This window comes from Besnoitia besnoiti (genome assembly GCF_002563875.1).
Source record: "Besnoitia besnoiti strain Bb-Ger1 chromosome Unknown contig00015, whole genome shotgun sequence".
NCBI lineage: Eukaryota > Apicomplexa > Conoidasida > Eucoccidiorida > Sarcocystidae > Besnoitia > Besnoitia besnoiti.
The window spans coordinates 597,933-614,546 of NW_021703917.1; the positions used below are offsets into that span (position 1 = coordinate 597,933).

At 58.1% G+C, this 16,614-nt stretch overlaps 3 protein-coding genes across 3 annotated transcripts; all 3 read right to left on the reverse strand.

Moving 5' to 3' along the window:
- Positions 1-249: 249 nt before the first annotated feature.
- On the reverse strand, positions 250-7,536 carry BESB_027900 (uncharacterized protein; the record flags this gene model as incomplete). Its single annotated transcript, XM_029361464.1, has 2 exons — positions 250-5,232; positions 5,668-7,536. 2 exons carry the CDS (start codon positions 7,534-7,536, stop codon positions 250-252), a joined length of 6,852 nt encoding a protein of 2,283 aa, XP_029215364.1.
- Positions 7,537-11,378: 3,842 nt separating this feature from the next.
- On the reverse strand, positions 11,379-12,578 carry BESB_027910 (uncharacterized protein; the record flags this gene model as incomplete). The annotated part of the gene is made up of 1 exon (XM_029361465.1): positions 11,379-12,578. One exon carries the CDS (start codon positions 12,576-12,578, stop codon positions 11,379-11,381), a length of 1,200 nt encoding a protein of 399 aa, XP_029215365.1.
- Positions 12,579-14,128: 1,550 nt separating this feature from the next.
- On the reverse strand, positions 14,129-15,115 carry BESB_027920 (uncharacterized protein; the record flags this gene model as incomplete). Its single annotated transcript, XM_029361466.1, has 1 exon — positions 14,129-15,115. The coding sequence occupies one exon, from the start codon at positions 15,113-15,115 to the stop codon at positions 14,129-14,131; it is 987 nt and encodes a 328-aa protein (XP_029215366.1).
- Between the last annotated feature and the right edge of the window lie 1,499 nt (positions 15,116-16,614).

Sequence of the window (16,614 nt, forward strand, 5' to 3'; positions counted from 1 at the left end):
GAGTCTGGAAGGAGCGCGGATCGCTTCGCTCGTCTCCGTACTGGTAGGAGGACGCACACGACGCAATACGGGACTTGGAGGCGCTGCCGACACCTAAACAAAGGAACACGCGCGCACAAGGTACAACGCTCTTCGGACACAAATCCGCCGCCCAGTCGCAACGGCTGTTTTTCACGATTCCGAATGCGTCAGGCCCACCACGTCACGGCATTCTATCCCATAAACAGGCGCATGGTGGAAACCGGAATCTCAAGTGCGGCGGTGCCGTATTTTCCTTTGCTTCCTCGCTGCCGACATGTATGGGCTTTTGGTCGTCCTACTCCAACCCGAGTCTCTGTCTCGGTTTCGCTCTCCCTCCGTCGTGCCCCCCTGTTTTTCCTTCGATGCATCAGACGCCATTCTTTGTTTCCCAGCTTTGTGTGCCCCTTCGCTGGCAGGCTCGCTCTCCGCGCCGCCCGGCTTACCGGAATCCGCCGCGGCATCCCACGCAGGATGTTCGCAGGAGCTCGGCCGCATGCAGCTCGGCGACGAGGACGAGAAGTACGTTGAGGACAAGGCAGACATCGAGGAGGACGGGATGACAGGCGGCACGGCCTCCGGATTCGGCGTCGGGCTCGTGAACGCATTCCACAGACCGGAGAGGACTTGCCTGACCCCGCTCGTGGGCGCGTCGTCCGCTCCGAGCTCGCTTTCTCTTCTGCCCTCTGCCAAGAAGGTGGAGGCTTGTCGCGAGGCGCACGAGGAGTCCGCCACGGAGGAGCCTGTGAGCCTGGAGCCGGAGCCGCGCTCGCCGCTGTTGAGCGAGAGCGATCCCCGTCGCTCGTTGGCCGCCTCGCTCATCTGTTTCGAGACTCGGCAACGCGGCAGCGACGTGAAGCGCGTCTCGCAGCAGACGCCGCCGAGGAAGCCGCCGCCGCGTTTCGCCTCGTCCGTGGTCGTCTTCAGGCGGCGCAGCACCCGCCTCGGTCTGCATTCTGCACGCGTCGCGGCATCCTCTCTCTCCCAGGCTTCACCTTTTCTGGCTCGCGGCGCGGCCGCGCGGGGTCCACGCGGCTTGTCTCCGGCAGCCAGAAACAGGAAGGAGGACGCGAACGAGACGGCAGATGTCGGCGACGCGGAAGACGTCGAGGCGAGCGTGGCGAGCGCGTCGGCGTCCTCGGGCCGCATAGGCGCAGTCCCCTGCGCGGCCGCCTCTCCGCCCCCAGCACGGGCCGCGCTCTCGTCGCCTCTCTCCTGCTGCTCAGAGGCCGCTGCGTGCTCCAGCACGTACTGCTGAAAAAAGGCATGCGACGCAGGGTGGTCCGGCGCCACAGACTGAGGCTGCGGCGGCAGCGCTCCGCGAGACTGAAGCTTGCCTAGCGCCAGCACGTGCGCCCGTCCCTCGTCCTCCACCGGCAGGCGAAGTGGAGGCACCGCGGCCGGCCGCGAGGGTCCCGACGAGCCGGAAGTAGCAGCGGCAGTAAATGCAGCTGCAGCAGCTCGAACTGTAGGATACGGCAGCGACGAAGTCCCAGCAGGAGGCGGCGGTGCAGAGGGAGGCAGGGGCGAAGAAGAGAACTCGCGTGGCATGTTTTGAGCCGGACTCGTGCTCGCGGTAACAAGCAACTCAGTGTCTGTTGTCTTTCTCTCGAACGCAACTGGGCCTGAAGACGAGACAGCGGCGGAGCCCTGACCGTGCGGTGGCTCGCTTTCGTCGTCCGCGCCTCGAAAGCGCGAGACACGCCGCTTGACGTCAGACGGCGACAGGTGGGATTGGGTTGAGGTCCCCCGCCGGGAGGGTGCGTCGAGGGGGGGGTTGGCCTGCGGAAGCAGCGTCAAGGACAGAGAGCGCGAGAAGGGAGAAAACGCGAAAGACGGAGACGCGGAGGCTACGGAAGACGACGCGGACGCAGCAGACGAGACGACCCGCAGCGAAGAAGCGGAAACGAGCGACGCCTGCTCAGAGGTTACCTGCAGCTCCGCGGCAGTCAGCGAAGCAGCAGGAGCCGCTCCCTCTGGCGCTGCACAGGCTCGAGCAGCAGAGGTTGAGACGCCGTCCTCACTTCCGGCGTCGCGCCCGGCCGCGCCTACCTGCGCCGCCGAGGGATCCGCGGCAGTTTCAGGTGCAGACGAAAAAGGCCAGGAAGGCGCCCCTGACGCTGCAGAGGAGAGTGGAGGTGAACACTCATGAGGGTCGCCGGCAGTCTGCGGAGAATACCCGACGTAATGGAGTTGCTGACGGCACCCGCAGAGGACTTGCGCATCGTGGTCATGAGGCGGCAGCACAGACGAAGACAAGTTAGGCGAGCGCATGCCTCCCTCAGCGAGGCTCGCACTCCCATGGGCGTAGGTCGCGACTCCCGCCTGCGTCGCCTGTTGGGTGCTGCCCCGTCTCCCCTCTCCGGGGCCGCCTGCGGCGTCTCGCCTCTCTGCCCCTTCGAGATGCACGTATGTCCGCGTCTCAAATGCTTCGACTTGCGCGCGTGCCTCGGACTCGAAAGGCCACATGTCCTTCCGGTCTTCTCGCGCGTCAACCACGCGGCCTTCTCGTGCGGAGCCCCCGTCTGCCGTCCCCGCGGCGGGCCTCGCCCTCCCAGAGGCGTCTGCGAAGGCTCCTGCGCCTCCTCGACCGCGGTCGGTGTCTCCTTCTGGAGCCTCTGCTGGTCGTCGATCCGGCCACGTGGCTCGCGCAGTTTGCCACTGGTGCGAGGCGCGCTCCCTCGCGGCTCTCTCCAGAGTCTCTTGGTTAGTTTGCGGAGGCCCGCGGGAGGAAGGAACCGCTGGGGGCGCTTCGCTGATCAGCGCCTGCGTCCGCTGCTCATGTTCAGACTCGAGCGCTGGTCGCGCCGTCGCAGACTGCGAGCTGCGCATGTCAGCTGAGGAGGCCGCGGAGTGAATGGGGGACAGCAGGATCGTGTTTGAGAGGAGTTCGCGGCAAAGGGGCTTCTTCAGTGGCCGCAGCTCTCGCAGTTGCCAGTCCGCGAGGCCAAAGTCGCTCGAGCTCGGTTGGCTGGCGGACTCCTCGCCTGAGTTGTCGAACTGAAAGTATTCCGGCTCGCGGCGCCGCGGCGCCTCGCGCAGCTCTCTCTCAGCCGACAGCTGGACTGAGAAAGAAAACGGCGAAAACGCTTGGTAAGCCGGCGGCGACGGCAACGGCAATCCGCTGAGGCGAGCGCATCCACCTGAACTGCCTCTGCCTCCCTCCGCGGCCTCGCCTCTTGGCGACATCGCAGGATCGGGTCGCCGCGGAACTGGCCTCGTCGCGGGCTTCGCCGCGCTGGTGTCTACCCCTCTGCTTTGGGTTTTCCGCTCTGCCGCCAGGACTTGGTGCGGCGGAATCTCTTGCGTGTCGCGATATCCCGCCCCAGGAAGAGGGCAGTCTTCATGGGGCAGATCATCCAGCGTGTCGCCCGAATCCTTCTCTTCCATTCCTCTCTCCAGAAGGGTAGGGACGTGAGCGACTTCGGCGCGGTGTTGAGGCGCGGAGCGAGCGACAGGCGCGTTGGCGTGGCCAGGGAGGAGGATTTCTTCGTCGGGCCATGCAGCCCGCCCCTGCGCGGTTTCGTTCAAAGTGACTGGTAGCTCGCTGCTCAGATCTGCGAAGGCATGAGCCGCGGCGCAGGACGCAGGAGCAGGCGCGAGAGGCAAGGCAGCTTCGCCTGATATTCGCGCACTGCCCTTCAGAGCCTTTGTGGCGCCTGGGAGCGACGCAGACACCGGCGGGTTCGCCGACAGCCGCCGCTCACCATCCGGAAGCTCTGGGCTCGAAGACCGGGGCGACAGGCCGGGTTCTCGGTGCCTGGAGTCTGTCATCGACAGACGCTTGTGGAAGCGATATTCTGGCTCCTCGGCGTCTTGAGCAGGCGACGCAGCAGGCGAAGCGAAGACGGCCTCCAAGAGCTCAAGCAGCTCGCGCGAAGGCGTCTGCTGCGAACGAGTCTCGCCAGCGCTCGCGTTGCCCTCAGGCTCCTCCCGCCTGCCCGCGAGTCGTTTGTCCTCGCGAGTTTCTTCCGCGCTCAGCTGTCTCGACGCGTAGAGCCGCTGCGGCCCGCCAATGGGGACGGCCACAGGGGCAGATCGAGACGATGAAAGAGTCGCGCGCAGGGCAGCCGGTGCCGCAGCCGCGGAAACGCCGTCGCTGGCGCCGCGCAAGTTTCTGTTCTCCACAGCACCCTCCGGAGCGGGTAACCGCCCAGCGTCGTTGTCACAGCTCTTCCCATGATGTTCGCCTCTCTCAGGCATCGTCGGCGACGCCCCAAACGGCGCTGTCGACGCCGAGAGAAGCCTCTCGCCTTTATAGTTCTGATTCGAGCCGCGCGCGGGCCCGTCGGGCTCGAGAACGCCTCCGCGGAGCGCTGCATCTCTGTCGCAGGCTCCTCCCTTAGGAGAGCCCGCGACGAGCCGGCGGCTGGGGTCAGCAGGCAAGCCAGGGCGTGCGCATGCCGCGGCGACAGTCGCCGCGTTTTGGGCAGCGGAACCCGCGTCGCGTCTGGATGAATCTTCGTTCGCGGCTGCGGAGGCGACCTCGTTCGAGAGGCCCCATGTCGCGGCGGCGGCGGCGCCGAAGGAGGAGCCTTCTTCAGCCATGGGCAGAAGAGTTGCGAGAGACACGGGGATCGCTTTTCGTTCGCCCCGCGACGCCGAGAAGAGCGACGTATTTCTGTTCCGGTGCAGCATCACATTGGGCTGAAACGGACTGAGCAGCGATCTCGTGTCGACAGCGCCACATGCCGGCTCGGCAGGGCCGGGGGTCGCGACCGGGCATGGGCACGGCGCCGAAAACTGCGCTAGGAAACTTGAGGGAGGCACGTGGCGCCTAGGTACCTCAAAGGCTTCTTCACTGCCGCCCGTCCACGGCTCAATCAGGCAGCAGTCCCCACAATTTGCAGGGGGAGAGGGCAGCGGACTGAAGGGATGCAGAAGGGAGATTGGAACGCCGTACATCGCCGACACCAGCTGCCGATACGTCGCGGTATAGACGGCGGACTGGATCTGGGGCGGAACCTCCATCTTCTTAATGAACTGACTGAGAAAGCCCGTTGGTCGGAACGGCCAGTCGTAGCTGTGGCAGACAAGGAGGCGCACTCGCGGCGGCTCGCCTATCCGACTCCACTCGATCTCCGTCCTCAACGCCTCGGTGAAGTCAAAGTGAATGGAAGACGCGATGACGATTGTCGGCGGCGCAGACAGAGAGAGACAACTCGCCAGCAGGTCCGAGTCTCCGAACTGGGAAGCTGAGTGCTGCTGTGCCAGCTGCTCAAAAGGTGTTCACGCACAGACTCGAAGCCACACGTTACCGGCAGGGGGGCAGAGGGGCGGGAAGGAGGCATCCACGAGCCCGATGACTCCCGGCGCGCGCCACCCTTCGAAGCCCCCCAAAGACGAAACAGACTTCGCCGCGCCTTCTTCACTTCAGACGAAAAAATAGCGTGCGCTCCGGTCTCCGCTGCGTGTTTTTGCGTCTGTATGTCAGAATGCTTGAGCACAACTGTCAGCACGGCGAGGGGGGCCCGCCGGCATGCGCAGAGGGATTCGCAGACGCGCAAAATGGGGTCGGGCACGTGCAAGCTACAGCGAGCGAGTGCAAGTGAGGTCGGAGAGAGACCAGCATCAACAGCATTCCACGGGGCCCTCTAGCAGCAGAAAACCGGCGACGAAATGACACACCCAGGTCATGTTGCCACTTACCATTGCTTCGTCCACTGATTGGCGCCTCGCGGCGACTAACGCACGCTGTAGCTCCGCCACGACGCAGTCCATGACGCGCCGTTTGTGACACTCGTGGACCAGACAGCCCATTTCAGAGAGGACTGAGCGACTCTCGTCATCGAGTCTGTCGCAGAGAGCCTGAGACGGGGTTTCGTGGTCACTACCCTGGCCGCTGCCTTCCCGGGCGTACGTTCCATCCGGCGTTAATTGTTTCTGAGGCGAGAGCTTCTCGCTGGAACTGAATTCCGCATGCGGCAGGCCGCGTCGCAGAGAGTGCCTCTCCCGGCTCAGGGGCTGTATCTCCGCCCAGGCACTCGGCGGCGAACGAGACTCCTGGGCTCGCGCCTGGGCCTGCTCACTGGCCACGCGTTCTTCGCCGCGTTGGCTCGCCGACTTGACGAGGGAGGGCGGCGCGGCGCCGACGCCTTCTCGCGAGGTCTGGGGACTGAGCGGCTTTGCAGGTTCTTCTTCGTAGAAGATCTTCACTGCGGAGACCGGCGTTCTGAAGAAGCGCGCGATCATGCACACAACCTCTGCAGGGGTGCGTGTGCGCTTAAGCCCCGCGGAGAAGGCGCAAGGATCCGAAACCGGCCGAGATAGCCGGCTGCCCGTCGTGCCCGCGCTGTCTGTATCCATGCGAGTCCCCGTAGTGGCAGACTTATCGAAGCACGCAGTCGGCGAGGCGACCGGGCAGCGAAGAAGCAGCGGACAGGAGCAGAGGTCCCAGAAGATATACTTGATGGGGCCGAAGGACTGGAAAAAGCCCAGAGCGTTCTGCAGGCCCGCAGCCGCACTCGCCTGCGACAGCGAAGACAGATCCGGCGGCGGGGAGGAGAAACTGGGGCCTCTGCCGCCTCTGGCTCCAGACTCCAGAGACCGGGGTGGATTTCGTAGTGCGTGGCCTCCGCGATCCGGCAGTGGGTAAGCGAGTGAACCAGAGAGCGGAGAGTCGGTGCCTGGAGACGATATATCCCCTGCACTCATGCTGGCGAAAAACGTGTCGTCGCGTCGCTGTCCGCGAAGCGGCCCTTGCAGAGACGTTGCCGGCAGCAACTGCCCACCCCCATGCCCGGCGTTTCCTCGCGCCCTGAGGTCGCAAAATCCTCGTCCCTCTTTGTTGCCGCCTGAGAGCGGCATCGATCTCGACATCCGCAGAGCCGCTGGCGCAGTTTCGCCGAGCGAAATGTAGCCTGCCGACAGCGAGGCAGCGAACGGGAGCCCATCCCTGCCATAAATTTGCTCATCAGCCCGTGCGCCAGCGAGAGCTGCGTGTGGTGGCTGGAAAAGGAACCGCGCGCCGGCCTGCCGCGGGAAAGGGTTCGCGTTTTCGAACGAAGACAGCCTCGACAAAAGGTGGGGAGGAGAGGCGTAGCCGGCTGTGCTGCCCTCTGTTTGTGGCGGAGACGCTGACATCCTCAATGGTGGAGACGGCGTGCGCTGCCGCTGCGTGGGAGTCTCGGGCCTAAGCCCCCCCGGCGCCAAAGGACCCACGACAGCCCCCCAGTGTCCGCCGCATGGCAGTTGTGGGCCCGGCGGCTGTGAACGACGGAGGAAACCGGGAGAAACCTCGGATAGCAAGTTCAAGGCCTCACCGTCTCCCGGAATCCAGCGTCTTGCGCACGCAGGAGCCAGAGCCAGGCGAGTGGGCTGGACGCCTGAACGCAAGAAGGATGAGCAGTCAGCACTCGCCGGCCCGTGCAACGGGGCAGCGGCTCCTGTTGCCACCAGCAGGCTGGACACAGGAGGACCTCCTCCATCTAGAAGCGACGATAACGGCGCCGCCCCGCCAGTCTGCGGTTGAAGTCGTTGTGCTGGCTCCACCTCAGAGTCTCGCCCAGAGAAGCCCATCTGGCCGGGTCCGAGGCTCTGTAACCGACCTCGATATACCAGAACCTGATGGAAAAAACAAAAAACCGAATTTCAGAAAGCGACTCCCGTGCTGGAGGCCACCCTGCGCGTCTCAGGACTCAACAGAGACCAAGAGAAAAACAAAACAACTCGAAACGCGCCTCATGGTCTGGGGATACCGCGGTACCACTTTACAGCCAGAACCGCTGGGAGAGTCTCTAGGCAGATATGTCATAGCACAGAAGAAAGCGCACGAAGGACCCCTTGAGGGAGAAGACGCCAGATTCTGCGTGAAGTGGACATAGGCACTCAAGAATAAGAAGAATAGACGGATGGAATTGATTAACATGGCAGAGAAAATGGTGCAGCTGGTGTTGCAAAGTGTCAGGTGTGCACTCACAGATGAGTGGCGTTCTCATCCTCGGTGGAGCACAGCAAATGTACGCGGAGTCTCTCACAATTGATGGCGCGCCACATCCCACCGTTCTCGGCATGTCTGCGCGTTATTCCGATATCAGCATGCTTTCGATGGTTATATGGACCTATGTGAATGCAAGACCGCCCCGTGGAGTCCCTTCCTCGGTGTGGCTCACTCCCTCGTTGACGGGCCCCGACGAGGGGGCAGGTAGCGCACTATCCCGTTGCATGGCTCCAGTCACCTGACTCGAACTTATTCGTGTGCATCCTGCAAGCAGCAGCATCGTTGAAAGATCGGTCAGCGTGGATTTGGCACGTCCCGAACCAAAGGAGGCCGAGGGAGCGCTGTTTCACGCGGCAGTACCCCCCAGTTCGCTTGGGCCGATGCAGATGCATAGATGACCCCGTGCGCCTGTAGAGGTCTCCCACTCCATGCGCTTTCACTTTTCACTGTTTGGCGTCACTTACACACACCCAGCACCCACATACACATGGCTATGCATGCATTCGGCATGAGCCGCATATGTCGCCTTCAGCCGGAGATGTGCTTCAAAGCAGGAACGCCAGCTCCGCTGATGTTGGGATCGCGTCGTGCCAAAAGTTCGGGCGGTCTGCGTTGTCTTCGGGTTTTGTTCCGCAAGAAAAATAGATTCTCGGGGTGCCCAGAAGCGTGGAACCCTCTAGACGACACTGCCCACGACTATCCGACGATAGGGCTTCGCCATGCTGTGCAAGAACGGGCGACGACGGGAGCCAGACACGCACACGCCGCCGAAGAGTCGCCCTTCTGGGCGGCCCCAGCCCTAACTGCGTGCTGTCACACACAGCCGCCCGTCTGCTCAGCTGGTGCGGAACATGAAGTCTTGTTCGAAACGACGAAACGGCTCGATCGGTAGCATTTATGATGTTCCTGAGTGAGGTCGAGGACTATATTATTTCAGCGAACGCGCGTATTCTACGGCAGAGGATCGATGTGTAAACGCCCTGATCAACTCTTGCGCTCTTAGCGGAAGGGGTGTGGAAGTAAACAGCTTCCTGGACAGCCGATAGGGCGGTTGTAAGCCGGATTCAACCTGCGACCACGAGGCGAACGCTGGTCTAGCCGGCGAATTACCGCACAGGAACGATCCGAGGAACCGGCAATCGTCGTAAGACAGCGGAAAACCGAGCCAAGGAGTACACACGCGCAAGAGGCTCAGTGAACCTCTAAAAAAGGAAAAGGCGGACCGAGGCTTTGTGAAGTAGACACAGATGGTAGGTAACCATTCAGGCAATGTATGACTTCGCGCAAAAACAAGCTACGGTTGACTAGGCACAAGCGGGTCGGTACGATGAATTTCTGACTACGACCAGACTGCAACGCACAAGTGTGGCTGGAGGACAATATAACTGTTATATGGGAAAGGTATTCTGCAGTCCAGTGAACAAAAATGGGGAGACGACGCCCGTTTTTTCACCCCTTCAAAACTGTTTCCGTCCGCACACTTGCTGGTAACTGGAAACGGCTAAGGCAGTGTGCGGGACTTTCAAAAAGTCGGAGTAGGGACGGTGACTGCGGCAGGAAACGGAAAAAGAGTTCGGAAGAGCTTGGCACTTCTTCGTTTTTTCAACAGGCGGGCAAGTGACCTTTCTGAGTCAGAATCTCCCTTGTCCATCAGCAGAGCGATGCAGTGGGCTAGTCGACGCAGTATCGCTCATTGGCAAGCGCTGACTCTCCAAGTCCAGGCTGAACTTGAGAAAACGTTGCGCGTCATTGAGCAAAAACGGGCCGCCGTGAGGTACCTGTTCTTCTCAGATTCGCTTGTACCGTTGTGGTTTTGACAATATGAGAAGATGAACGACGACCAAGTCCTCGGCTTGTCTATCTGATGTAGAATGGGCACTGGGAACGCGGCCACTCAACCGCTCGGAGTCACTTCCTTCTCGCGGGCACACGCAGTCAGCTTCTAGGAACGGAGACGACGCGCGGTTGTCGCCTGGAAAAAAAATCACGCTCACGGAAATGGGGAAAATCCGCTTAGATTGAAAGGTCAGCCCTCAGCATTGGGTACGCGCTGGCTTGAAAAAGCAGGAGAAGAATCTTCTACGGACGAACTCAAGTGTGGTCATCTCGACGTCTCACACACCATGTGCGGAAACGGGAGAGAAAGTGCGCAGTAAAAACACAAAAGCGGACGAAGTTTGTGCCACCAAATACGTGCGATTGGGAATAACGACTGCTCTACGCTATATTCATCGCCGTTGTCTCGTATTTGTTTGAAAGAAAAGTGGAATAGTGGTGCGTGTGTCTCTTCTGCACCCCACAGTGTTACAACTAGTACGAGGAATACATTTGTTCTGATGGCATACAGCCTGTATGTTTTGTATGCAGACTGAAGGAAGTCCGCGTCACTTCCACCTCAGTTAAAAGCAGCGTGATAAAACACCGTTGCTGAGATTTCGCGGCAGAGTGAGGGGCTCCCCCGCGATGAGCACGTAAGCACACTGGTGCCAGTTACTATCTGAAGTATACTGCAACAGGCAGACGCACTCGAAAACAGTTGGCGTTTACTGCTGCTTGAAGATTTCGGGCTCCCAACCTCACAATGTGGCCATCATGAATCGTCTGTGACTTCCTCGGGTGTCCTTCGCTGCCATGTAAAAACAAGAAGTTCCTGTTCTACAGACAGCTGTGCCCCAACACAGCCGCGGATCGAAATAGTTCAATTCGATCGCTTTTAGGAGTGTATGAGAGCATGCCCCTTCGCGACCAATGTTTCCCCTGCAAGGACGTTGATGCGACTTATACTTTGGTTTCGTACTGTATCAGAGAGAAACCGGATGCGTCCTGCTGTGTGCTACCATTTTCCGCGTATAGGGCCAGAGATGGGAATACACGGGGCTAAGCAAGGGTTCAAGCTATATAGGGAAACTACTGCACATAACTGTCTATCCCGTGCACGAAGATAACCCTTTGGCTTGCACTAAGAGCAATGGCCCTCCAACTGCGCAGGAAAAGGAATGGCATGAAGGTCGGCTCTGGCATGCAGAGCTTCTGCTATTGCGGTTTCCCCGTTTCCAGCTGTGGTGACTGCGACGTTGGGCCATGTGGACTGCTGGCTGCCATGCCCTGGAAGGAGAAAGCTAGGGAGTGCTAGCCGTGAGCAGGAGGCCACTGCCGAAGCCGTCGGACGTGTGTTTGTGGGAAAAGACTTTACCCGTCAACCAGCCAAGGATTTACAGAGATACACGTTTACGTATGCACGCGTATGTACACACAACAAAGTCACACAAACTGCCACACCGGGGTAGCACACCTGGGAGGAACGGAGCCAAGCTTCCGCATCCCACAGCAGGAGGTCCCCCTTCTTCCGCTCCTCCCGCAAATTTTGAGAGGGTTTTCTCAGCCCCCCATAGAAGCGCCTTCTTTATGGGTCGAATCAGATTCAATAGAAAAACCGATCCATTCCGTGGTTGTAATGACTTCCATATCGCCGGTGCTCGTACTCATGCCTGGAGGGGCGCTCATGGAACCCATTGTGATCTCCTGTATGAATTGTTGGAAAGTACTGAAGTTCCCGCTGACCCTGAAGGTCTCGTGCGCTGTAATGAAAGTCATCGTCATAAAAATATTTTGTCGCTGTCTCATCTGACGTCTCGTCGAGGAGCTGTGAGAAGACGGGACGCGGAAAATAGAGGGGGAGTGGGAAGGCGCCTCTGGCGTAGTACGGTAAGAGGGTGGCAGCGTCATCGCCTAGAGGGTCGTAACCATCCCTTTCAGAGGAAGGATATGAAGAGTATTTTGACGATGAACTGTGATCTCTTCTTTTTGATGCGTGAGAGGAGGGTGCACTATCTCGGTCTCCTCGATAGGAAACCTGGGATGACGTCACCGTGGTTCGCGGTGATCCTGAGGAGTGCGTGTCTTTCTGTGGCGGGGTGAGAGGTGCCTCATATAAGCCATCGTTCCTTCGGGGGCTTTTGTGTCGCTCAGACTCAGCTTCTCCGTTCTCAGACCGTGCGGCTCCTTCCCTCTTGCGACGGCCAGAAACAGATGGTCTTGATCCGGAGATTTCCCCTTCTCTCGGAGTCATGCCTCCCTGCTGGACTAACGGGAAATAGAAAAGTGGAATCGGCTGTAGCATGCTAGCAACAGCGTATTGCAAGGCTGCGAGAGATGCCTGATAGGGGGAAGCCCACGGCGCGGGCTGCTGTTTGTAGAGGTTGTTATAGCTCAAAAATGTCGCATCCGAGCGTTCCTTGTGACGACGAGGCTTCTCAGGAAGATCGGTGCTAGCTTGCAGCATTTTTGCTTGCGTCCCCTTCTCAGATTCTTGCTGCTCCCTTGAAGGAGGCGATGCACCACACAGCGAATTAAGTTCCGGGCCATTCTTGTAGCTTTCCGGTGCGGCAGACATTCGCTGGTTCTCCGGCTTATTCACTATCTCTGGCGATGAAGACCGAGTGATTTCTTCTTGTTCAGGTTTCGCCACAACGGAAAGCGCTGCAGTACCAGCCGAGTCAGCTTCTACACGTTGCTGAGGCCCATCTCCTGTTGCCTCATTCACTTCCGCCACGCAGCTGAGAATCAACAGCTGCCCCGCGACCAACAAGAGAAAAAGGCGGGTCGGCATACACGAATTCATACTGCGGGACTGGAAGGGAGCCTCTGGAGAGGGAGACGAGCCCGTGTGAGACACCGGAGTAGAGATGTTACGAAATCGCTCGCTTGGCCGCGGCCAACTTCTGGGGCGTACGCTGCTGGGCAGGGCTCTTAGAACTGTCAATTGTGAACGTCAATAATGTGCTGGGTATCATAGAAGTGCAGTGAAGTCAGTTGTGTAGTAGATAAAGACAAAAATGTTTTGGGGAGGGAAAAACGGCATAGTAACCCTGCTGGCGGTTGTCTTCCGAATCCGTTACTATATGCAAACGTGACGGCTGCGAGAACATGTGGTTGAGTTCCCCCCCGAACGCTCATGTCAGGGGGGCAATTTTGAATAGAGTGCGTCGATCGCAGCCGCTAGTCGTGAAGTCCAGGACGAGCAAAGAATCACCGATAACGTGCTTGCTGCTCTCTCTCTCGCGTTTCGTGATCATCGCAGACTACTGACACGAGCACCATCTTGTATAACAGCTGATTCGAACCGTTGAGACCTAGTTCCTCGCGAGAATCTTAGAAGATGCGTATGCAGCATGCTAAAAAAACAGATAGAAGATAAAATTGTGCGTTCGCTTGTGCTGCACGTAGCTTCTCGCTGACTCTAGCGCAACCCAAGCTACAGATGCTGAAGCTGATCGGACGTTTTCTATGCGTACCGTCAACGTCTTCGAACGCTCTACGAATCACTGGGAAATCGAAGCGTTGGATCGACGCGCACGTTGTTTTCCTGCCGCTGTGCCTGACTTCGAAGGGAAACTACCGATCGTCGTATTGAATCATACCCATTCGGCTTGTCTCAATAGAAAATCATGAGTTTTTAAAGGCACCAATCAAGGTCCGTAAAAGCGGAAACAGTGAACGTCGAGTGCGATTTTCCTTTGACTCGCAATACGTTTGCCATATAGCGTTGTTCTACCACAGCGACAACGGCACAGAATTATTTTAGTTCGCTACGAGCGTCTGGCAGTTTCGCAAAGGACATACACGACGCCTGCTGGGTACACCAGGAAAGTAGTAAGTTTCCTTAGTGAAAAAAACACCAAGAATCGTGAATGAGACAAAGTGGTTGGAATAACAAGCCACGAACATTGCCTTCCACTTAAAGACCTCTGTCTCTCGGGGTTTAGTATGTCCTTCTCGCACGGTGTCTCCCTACCCGCATGGCAGATGGCTGCCGCCGAGCAGACCTTAGGAAAAGTACTCCCGTCCGTAGCCCGCTGAGACTCGTGGTAGAAGTGACAATGCGGTCACCTGCTACTCAACAAGACTGTTATAGCACGCAATAACTGTCAATAATAAATATCACCCAACGCGCCCGCACCTGCGTCGGAAGGCAAGTAGAGGGGGCCGCCCAGAAAGGAATGAAACATAAGGCATATGTGTAGGCAAGAACTGATGCAAATGAACTTTCACCACATACAACATACACATAAGAATACATATATATATATATATATATATATATATATATATATATATACAGCAGTGAGAGCGACGGAACAGTAGCTTGTCAATATTCAGGTGGAAACGGGTTCACCAACCAGCAATGAAGCGCAGGATATGCAGGACACCGCCAGTAAAGTGGTATGGACGGACGCTCCAGCAGTCAACGACGAGGTCCTTACGCGATGGCTTGGGCTTCCTTACGACACTAGCTTGCTTGATACTGCATTCTCTACACTGTGGATAAAATCGCTGTGGCATATACCGAGTCCCACCCATGGCACGGCTGAAGAAGCCATAAAATCGGCCGAGCCAGGTCTGGCTGAAGACAATCACGACTCGCTTTGGTGGCTGATGGTCGGCAATCCACTCTTGGACATTCCGGCGCTTTCCACAAGTGTGACATCCAAATGTCTCTCCAAGCTTCTTTATGAATCGACGCTCCTCAAACGAAGCGTAGTCCACGCCGGCGCGTAGAGACAGATGGCTTTGATGGAAAGCTCCGGGAGCTAGCAGGGAACTCGGGGACAGACGAAAAAACCTTCCCCCCAACAGCCAGAAGACAGTGCAGCCTAGAAGCCCCTCCTTTAGTCCAAGTTTCATCATGTGATCTGACCACGCCTTCAGTCCCTCAGTCGCACAGATTGTGCTGCTAGATGAGAGCGGAGCATCTGCTGCGCCTTCGTTTGTTCCGGTTGGCAAAGCACTAACCGATTGCATCCTGTGAACGGCTGCCTTCCCCACGTCAGCAAATACCAGCTTCTCTCCCGGCGTTTTGATTCCGCAGAGTTGACCGGCGCATCGAATTGTCGCTGCTGCAGCCGCTGCTGCATTGCTCGCAGCAAAAACTGTAGCCACACCGAATACTTTGCAAGTTTTCGAGGCACACGATATTCCCAAACTCTTCTGGAGTAACACCGAAGACGCACATGTGCACCAGAAGGCGGCAGCACTTCCAGCACACTCCGCGGCAACCGCTGCCGCAGTCCCCCAAGGGAACGAGCTGAAGAATTCCCGCACCTGTGCAACCGGCGGCCTGCCAGCATTTGACGCTATTTCTGACGCTTTGGGGGTCATATTATGGAGTGTGGTGCGCAGGGTTTCCATGAGAAAATTGATAACAGGCTTCCACCCCACAGAGCTCGCGAGAGCACAAAGGTTCTTGTAGGCCACCGTTAGCCGTCTTCTATTCTTCCATCCGGCGTTGATGAAGCCGTCCTTTACTCGCCCGCGCTGCTCTGCCGCGCGCTGCGCGAATGATTCAGGGAACTCGGTGGAATCCGAGCACAGCCGCCGCACAAGGCGGTCTTGTACTCCTGTTTGCAACCTTCGCAACACCGGCAGTAAGAAAGACGCTGGTTGGTTGCTCTGCTTTTTCGTCACGGGTCCGCTTATCGCACGGACGCAGACACGCGCACCGAAGATCTTGTCGATTGGCGGGCGCGCAGCCTGCTGCCCGCAACGCAGAGTTGCATGGCCTTCTGAAACTTGTACAGTAGAATGCGTCACCCAGCAAAAAATTGCTATGACGACGTAGAGAGAGAGGCAAGTTCTTGGGCAATAGGTATCACGGAACGGATGCTTATGGGAAGGGCCTCTTTGCTGGCGCGGGTGAGCTTCCGGGAAAGCGTCAGCTGGGATGCAACAAAGGACCGGCGACAACTCACTTTGAAACATTGCGGCTATAGAGGGTCATATTCTGCAGGTGACAACTCTGCGTGCGTCTTTCCCGTCTTGAGATACATCTTGCAGGAACGAAGGTTCGCACACCGACGGCGGAACACGACAGGCGTTCTTCCTTAGTAACTGAAGATAAACTATTTGAGCAGTCCTACATCCTGTAGGCTGCCTACTCAGATGGAGAGAGAAGTCGTACGAAAGGCGTGCAGACCCTGCCAGGTATACACGCGAAGCCGAACAAGCGACAGCAAACGAACGTGCCAAGCAAGATCGCAATCTTGCAACCGACCACGCGCTGGGTGACGGCAGCACAGCGGCGCTTCACAACCGTAGAGCAACAGCCTGTCTAAACTTCTAAGCGGGACTGAAAATAACCAACAACGAACTTTGCTAAGTATTTTTTGTTCTGGAAGGGTACTCATTGAGATGCTTGAAATTCTGGTAGTATTTGAAACTCGAGGCCCGCCCAACTAAACTTGGCTGCATGCGATGGTTGTTTCCTCGCGAGACGATGTGTGTCTTGACAAACTCAAATTTGGTGTCTGAGGAGCCGTATTCTATTGTCTGGTGAACCCTGCCTTTCCAAGACCAAAGCGTTAGCTGTGCAAGGAACAACTCATACCGGATACTTTCTGTTTTTTCCAATTCTGCAGCGCAAGCTGGTTGGTCTCGTGCATGCCGCCAGCTTTTTGGCGCTTCACGTGCATGTGGTTGTTCTCGGTGTGCAGCTTGAGTCTCTGGATCGACCATTTCCCGGCAATTCCGTCCGTTCGAGTTGCCGATAAGAAGCCAGATGCTCTTTTTCGCCATGCAGACGTGTTCTTACGTCGCCGCTGTGTCCAAATACCCGCATGCGCTGCCAACAGAGTTCACTATCCACCGAGTGCGAGATGCGC